Source organism: Mus musculus, chromosome 6 (assembly GCF_000001635.26).
Source record: "Mus musculus strain C57BL/6J chromosome 6, GRCm38.p6 C57BL/6J".
NCBI lineage: Eukaryota > Metazoa > Chordata > Mammalia > Rodentia > Muridae > Mus > Mus musculus.
In genome coordinates this window covers 85,829,514-85,836,857 of record NC_000072.6, presented here as the reverse complement: position 1 = coordinate 85,836,857, position 7,344 = coordinate 85,829,514, and the positions used below count along the sequence as shown (strand labels likewise).

Below are 7,344 nucleotides of genomic sequence, written 5' to 3'. Positions count from 1 at the left end.
TTCACCCTCAGTGGAGTTCTCTGGGAAGCTCCCAGGGGCCAGGGAGCGAGCTCTACAGTACCTAAGAAGGGGGATAATGTGAAGACTGTCTCACCACGAGAACTCTGACGCAAGAACTCTTCAAGGGCAGAGGAAGATTGCCAACTCTTGAGCCAAGATACATACTGTGTCCAACTTGCATCGTGGCAGTCATTGAGATTGAGGCCTGTGTTCCTGAAAGCCTCGTCTCTGACACCAGCTGCCAAAGTGCCTGAGACCCGTTCAACCCAGAAGTGGATACAAGGCATCTTCAATCCCCAAGGCAAGTAACATGATTTGAGTTTTTCTGGAAACCTGAGGTCGTTTTCCAGGATGTTGTATGAGTGGAGCATCTCCAAAGAGGTCTGGGATCCAATTATAGTCTAGTATGGCTAGCTCAGCTCTTCCTGAAGGGTGGAGAGATGCTGCGCAGGTGCCTGTACCCATGCCTGGATGGGCAGACTGGGTTGTTGGGTCACACGGTGAGTTAGGAGTAGCAGGAGGTTCAGTGGTGCCTCAGGCTGCTGAAGTCCTCGTAGCAAGTAGGAACTGTGCCAGAAGAGCCAAGACAAAACCTTAGATCGAGTGCAGACTGTGCCCTGGTGCCCAGGGTTTACAGAGACAGACCAGGAAGCTGCTGCTGTAGGAATACCGGGTGGCATCTGTACTGGGAATGGCTAGCATTTGAGAAATGTCAGCAACCAAAACATTGCCAGTGGGCCAAATGCTGCAAAGTCTCATAGTGCAAAAGCTTAATTTTATGTTGTAGAGATTTCAGCAAGAAGCAAGAAAAACATTTAGAAGGATTAAAAGTCACAAAAAGAGAAAAGAAAGGAAAAGAAAAGAGAAAAAAAGAAGAAGAAAAATGGAAGAGACCAAACCTGTGTATACAGTGCATTTAGGGATTCAGTGGGAGGTGCCACTTTGTACCCCCGCCCCCCCCAACTACACAAATAGGGTAGGGGACTGAAAGCTAAAGACAGTCATTAGAGGCAGGGCTAGGATATGAACCCTAATGGGTTCTATTGTAAGTCTGCATTGCCTCCAATTTAAAGCTCCACGCTCAGCGTCTCTCTTGACTCTGTGGAGCCTCAGGCATGGACAATTTAGGTCCTACCCTCAGCTTATAAACCAGGAAGTCCAAATAGAATTTCTTAGAAGGGCATGTGCTCAGAATAGAAGTCTCCTTCGCTGCTCGGTTGACATTCAGCCTTATCTGTTCAAAAAAAAAAAAAAAAAAAAAAAAAAAAAAGGAAAAGAAAAAAAAAGAAGAAAGTAAAAGAAAAGAAAAAAGAAAAGACCCATTTGGGGTCAAAACCAGAAAAATATCAAATAGGCCTAACCCTTTTAGTATCACAGATAAATCTTAAGGATTTTTTATATAGAAAAGTGAACCTCAAAAATTGGCTTTGTAACTTCACTAGAGATGTGGAATCTGCCTGGAGTTAGGGGGCATGACAACCTGAAACTATGAACTGTGAGTTCAGAAATCAGCAGAGTGGAGGGTGGGGCTGCGCTCAGCATCAAGAAAGCACAGGACCTTTGCACTCTCTCTGCTATGCTTAGAAACCCCACACTCCCCCAAGGGAGCTTATCCCCACACTAATTAACAACTCCAGGCCATTAGAAACTCAGGCCAGAAGGAATTTATCACCTCCCCGGAGGCAGGGAAGCCTGGTTGGCCAGCTTCTTCCAGATGGATTCTGTCCAATCTGGAAGGAGTTTGCCTGGAAGCTTCTGCTCTGGAAAGTGAGGCTGAGGGCCAGACTGCAAGGGCTGAGGACAGACAGGCCCTAAAGCCCATCCTCAGCCCACATCTCTGTGAAAATCCTCCATTCCACTGAACACACACAAGGACACAGATGTGTTGGTAAATTGCAGAGATGCTGTGTGGGTTATCTTCATCTGCCCAGGCTCACTTCAGTCAGACCCTCCCCTGATGCATAAGTCACCAAAGGAGGCTGCTTGGTCACAGAGGAGAGATCTGGAGGGTGTGTGCCCCAAAACTAGCAATACTCACTGAAGACTAAACTAGAACTGCATCTTGCTAAAAGGTCACCACAATCTTGTACTGGTCTGCCACTGTGGGAACAGTGCTGCTCTGTCTGCTAACCTGTCTGATAACCTCTCCATTTCTGTCTTTGTTGCCAAGAGAGGTTATGTAAGGATGTTACATAAGTCTTCTCCTTTATTTGGGCCAGCCACTGGAAAGCAGGCCCTGTGTGGGCAACATATACAGCATTGCAATGCCCTGAGATTCCCCACTGAACTAGATTGTATTTGGAGAATCAGCCTCTGCCTGTCATTCTATCTCTGTGAATTGGGGGGGGGGGCTCCTAGTTTAGTACCCACACAGCTTCTTATTGTGGACACTGCTGTCAGTTTGAACTTGGAACAGGGTGGTCACATGGTAAGAGTGAGGAAGGGGCCTGAGGAAGGGATGCTAGGGCTCTTGCATGGGATGTTTAGTGCACAAGGAGGGATAGAGGTCTCTGTTGCCTCTAGCTCCGTGCCCTCAGAACATCATGACCTCCCAGAAGGTAACTGTGGAGGTCAAGATAAAAGTGGACTCCTATTAATTGTCCATCCCATAATCGTCTGAACAGGATAAGTATGGAATGGGGGTAGGACCCCCAATACCAAAACTCTAGAGCCTTAATATCCTTGTAAACCTACTTTCTAAAAATACATTATTTTTATGCATATGAGTGCTTTACCAGTTTGTATGTCTGCGCACCACGTGCATGAAGTGCCCATGAAGGCCAGAAGAGCCAACACTCTTAATTACTGGGCCACCTTTCCAGCACTCCACCCCAAACCTACTTTTATGTGGCTTATGTCTCCACTGTAGGAAGTCTCGGGACTTCTGGACACCCTGATGGTAACCAGAGCCCATGCCCTCACTCCTGCATACATAGAAGTCCTACATCCCTATCTGAGTGCTTCTATTCTTGGCTGCATGATATTCTTCTCTTCTTTTGGGGTGCCAGGGTTCCTCATCTTGCCTTACATCTGCATCTCTATGTAGGTTTTCTTGGGTTCCCAGTGGTCCTTTACTTCTGTTGGGGTGCTTATGTTATTGAATTAATGGTGGCTTACATTCTGCCTTAGGTACAAACAACATTGAATTATGATGGTAGGTCTCTTGGGAGCCTGGTGCTCCCACCCTTTCTCCCTGAGGACCTCCATCCATCCGGGAGCATGTACACTCTTGCTACCAGAATCCTCTCTACCAGGTCACTAGGAATGCTGTTGTCAGGGGCCATCAGTATCTGTAGAGTATCAGCTACCTGGGATCACAGTGGCTTGAATCTCCAGCAACCTGGGGTCTTTGGGACTGAACCTCTTCAAGATGACAAAGAACTGACCCTTAACAGCAAAGGCACACTTCCTATTCTCAGGAAATACAAGTGAACTTTAGACTAATCAGCTAAATATCACTGACACTGGGATGCTGGGGCAGAGGGAACTAGGAAGCTTCGGGTGTCTCGGGACGGCATTTGGTTGCAGGAAGCTCATCCTGTGCTTAGAATGGCAGGAAAGTCCACAGTCCAACTCACCTTCAAGTCTTCCCAAGGTTTAGAGTTCTGGGCTTTGAGAAGCCCCAAGGGAGCACTGTGCACATAAAGACACAGAGGGCAGGGAAAGCCCAGAAGCTCCTGCGCTGCTGCTTGACTGGGTTTCAGTCTTGTTTTGTTTCCCCTAATGAATTTTAATGCCCTTTAAGGCAAAGCGCTCGTGAATCCTGGGCAAGAGATGGTATAACATGAAGAAGCCATGAAGAGGGATGGCAGCCTTCCACAGGAGTAAGATCTATCATGGAGCTTGCTTCTCCATGTTAGTCTTGTGGGGATCACAAAGCGAACAGACAAAAGCTCTCTCCTCTGTCACATACACACACAAACACACTCATCAAATATGACGACTTGCACTAGAATGGTCCCCAGTTGGTGGAACTTTTTTTTTTTTTTTTTACATTCACATCAAATATCTGAAATCATTAACCCAGTCCACATTTTAAACTGGGCTGTGTGCAGACAGGAGTGGGGATGGTGTGCAGTGCTCCACCACTGAGCAACCCTTAGAGCTCACAGAGGTACCCTTTGTCCAGGTCTGGCCACCAAACAATGGGTAGGTGAGCGAGAGCCTGTGTAGGTGAGAATGGGGACAGCAGGTCCCTGAGGACCACCCGCACCCATTGCCAAGGAGCAGACACAGCTTGGAGGGTGAGGAAGTGGACACTCAACACTGAGGCTCTGGAGCCCACAGACCTGGGTTCTTGCTTGTGACAAGTGAGGTCTAAGGGAGTGGCTCAGGTTCCAATTTCCTCCTAGCAGGTGCATGCAGAGACCAAAGTGGGCATTGGGGAGGACCAACTATGACAAGACACAGGCTGTAGGCCAGAAGGGCCAAGAAGAGAAGCGGCAGCCTCCCACCAGAGTGATGGCCTTTGAGCCATCCCAGATGCCCCTCCCAGATGCCCCTCCCAGATGCCCCTCCCAGATGCCCCTCCCAGATGCCCCTCCCTTCCAGGTTAATTCTGTGGTGATCACAAGCTCAGGTGGACTTTGGCTCCCTGCCTCATCACAAGCTCACTCCTTCCCCATGGTTATCAAACACCTAGGTGCTCGCCAAGGAGACCTCTACCCAGGGGAGCCCAGGGTAAGTTGCACTGTCCCAAGGTTCACCTAACACGTGCATCTTGGGCTTCAGGCAGGACCAAGAATCTTGGGCAAGAGATGGTATAACATGAAGAAGCCATGAAGAGAGATGGCAGCCTTCCACAGGAGTAAGAGCTATCGTGGAGCTTGCTTCTCCACGTTAGTCTTGTGGGGATCACAAAGCGAACAGACAAAAGCTCTCTCCTCTGTCACATTCCAGCCTTTGACTTCTGGTTTATGATTATCCAGGAACCAGCCAATGAGGCACCAGCCCACGTCTATTCTTCAGAGGTGGGGCATGGCCTGGCAGGTTCTGGATGTTATCAGTGACTGTGGCCATTTTGGACACTCGGCTGTAGTAGCAGCTAAGAGGACAGAGAGACAAGGTTGGTGTTCCTGAGGGTGGGGGTCTAGAGTCCCACAGCCTTCCTGGGTGTTTGAAGGTAGGGTGCTTGGGGCTTGACCCTTGTCTTTTAGTGGATTGAAACTTTCTAACCAGGGGAAGAAGATTTACTGAAACTTACTATTGGGAAAGTGTGATTCTGGTATTTATAAATCCTGAAGAGGAAGCACAACTGGGAACCACATCTTCCTTCCACGGGCTACCATGTCCATGTACCACAGATCAGGTAGCCTGTAACTTGGTAAGGATAGAGGTGGAAGGAGGACTGACTGTACAAACTTGCAGTATTAAATCCCCCAATTCACCCCGGAAACCAGTTATTACACTACCGTGGTCAGTAGATGAGCACACACACAGGCTCAGAGAAGTTGACATGCCTAGGTTTCAGTGACTTTGCAGGGGAGGAGTCTGGGGTATAATGTTCTGGAAACTGATGCCTTCTCCCAGTGTTGGTGTTCTACTCCCTCCTGGGTGGCTGTGAAAACCTGCGAGGCTAGAAGCTGGGTGGTGAGTAGAGGTTTAGAAGATGCATCTGGCTTCCTTTGTCTCCTTTAGGGCTGCGAGGCAGCAATATAAACAGATCTGGTGTCTCTCATGGATGCTGAGATTTGAGACGAAGTTTCCCCATGGCTTCTTTTCGCATCCGCCAGTTCCAGGAGAGGGACTACAAACAGGTCGTGGATGTGTTCTCCAGGGGCATGGAGGAGCACATACCCACTGCCTTCCGCCACTTGCTGACACTGCCCCGAACCCTCCTGCTCTTAGCTGTGGTGCCCCTTGCCATAGTCCTGGTGTCTGGCTCCTGGTTCCTGGCTGTTGTATGCATTTTCTTTCTGTTCCTATTCTTGTGGTTCCTCGCCAGCAAGCCCTGGAAGAATTATGTGTCCAAATGTTTACACACAGACATGGCTGACATCACCAAGTCCTACCTGAGTGTCCGTGGCTCAGGTTTCTGGGTGGCTGAGTCTGGGGGGCAGGTGGTGGGTACAGTGGCTGCTCGGCCAGTCAAGGATCCTCCGTTAGGGAGGAAGCAGCTGCAGCTCTTTCGCCTGTCTGTGTCCTCACAGCATCGAGGACAGGGGATAGCGAAAGCGCTGACCAGAACTGTCCTCCAGTTTGCAAGGGACCAGGGTTACAGTGATGTTGTCCTTGTGACTGGCCTTTTGCAGCAAGGTGCTGTGACTCTCTACTACAGCATGGGCTTCCAGAAGACAGGTGAATCCTTCGTGGACATACTCACATGGCTTGTGGATGTTTCTCTAATTCATTTCATATACCCACTCCCTTCTGCTCAAAAATATGAGTTGTGATCTCTCTCAGTGTGTCTGTCAGCCTCTGGTTTACTATGCTGTGGGAATAAATAACCCAGAGATTGTGGTGGACAAATCACAAAATTGTCTTTGTTGTTTTCATTGTATTCCTGCTCGTTAGATGATCAGTGGAGAATGAGGGCAAATGAAGTGCTCTGATGCCGTTCACACAACTCCTGACAGAGGGCCAGCACTGGCCACTGGTGCTGTGGGATAGTTTTCATGGCCTGACTAACATGTGTAGTCCCTGCTGGCACTAGCTAGACTCAGCCTATGGGCCAGTGTGAGTCTCTGGAGGATATGTGGGTTCAGAAAGAGGATGTGGAATTGGAGACTCTAATTCTCCTCTGTCACATCTTGCAACTGAGGCTGGACCCACCCTGCTTAATCATTCCATCTACAAGTCTCCAGTACATTACCAGACTGCATGCTGTTTCATCTCTACCACAGCAGTGCCATTAGGTGTTTAGGTGTCCAGGGTTCGCTCATACAATCACTTGTGACATGCAGGAAGCACCAGGGCTACTCTTCATCCTGTCATTTCATTCTGGTCACAGATCTCTTTTCTGAGGGATTTGATGGGTGACTGTCATCCTGCCAATGTGCCTTGCCACAGGCCCATTTATCTTCTTGAAGCCCCTTTGCCAAGTCATGGAGTATTTCCAAATTCAAGTATCTTATTACCAGGGACTATGGACCACACTCTGGTCCCACACAGTGCTCTTTGCCTTTCTTCCACTGCCCTGCAACAAGCCTGCCCTCCCCTCTTGAGCACCATCCCTTCTTCAGGCCTGCTTCCCTATGCTTGTCAGACAACTCAGCCATCCATATCTGCCCCCTGTCCATTCCATCCAGGCCACTGTCCAAACCAAGTGACTTATTGACTCTTGAAATCTGTGTCAGCTTCATACTCAGCTGCAGGCCTCTCAAGACGGCCTGATGTCAGGGAAGT

General features: G+C 48.9%; 1 protein-coding gene across 3 annotated transcripts; it reads left to right on the top strand.

Moving 5' to 3' along the window:
• Positions 1-6,471, top strand: Nat8 (N-acetyltransferase 8 (GCN5-related)). Of its 3 annotated transcripts, NM_023455.4 has the most exons (3): positions 4,579-4,680; positions 4,929-5,065; positions 5,638-6,471. In NM_023455.4, the coding sequence occupies exon 3, from the start codon at positions 5,709-5,711 to the stop codon at positions 6,390-6,392; it is 684 nt and encodes a 227-aa protein (NP_075944.1). In that variant the 5' UTR covers positions 4,579-4,680; positions 4,929-5,065; positions 5,638-5,708; the 3' UTR covers positions 6,393-6,471. The 3 variants fall into 3 exon arrangements, with proteins under 3 accessions (NP_001348989.1, XP_006506599.1, NP_075944.1); NM_001362060.1 differs by lacking the exons at positions 4,579-4,680; positions 4,929-5,065 and adding an exon at positions 1-301; XM_006506536.3 differs by lacking the exon at positions 4,929-5,065 and having other exon boundaries at positions 3,981-4,680.
• The last annotated feature ends 873 nt before the right edge of the window (positions 6,472-7,344 follow it).

Coding starts and splice junctions, on each gene's coding strand:
- Nat8 (NM_001362060.1), top strand. CDS start 5,709: ATGGCTTCTTTTCGCATCCGCCAGTTCCAGGAGAGGGACTACAAACAG.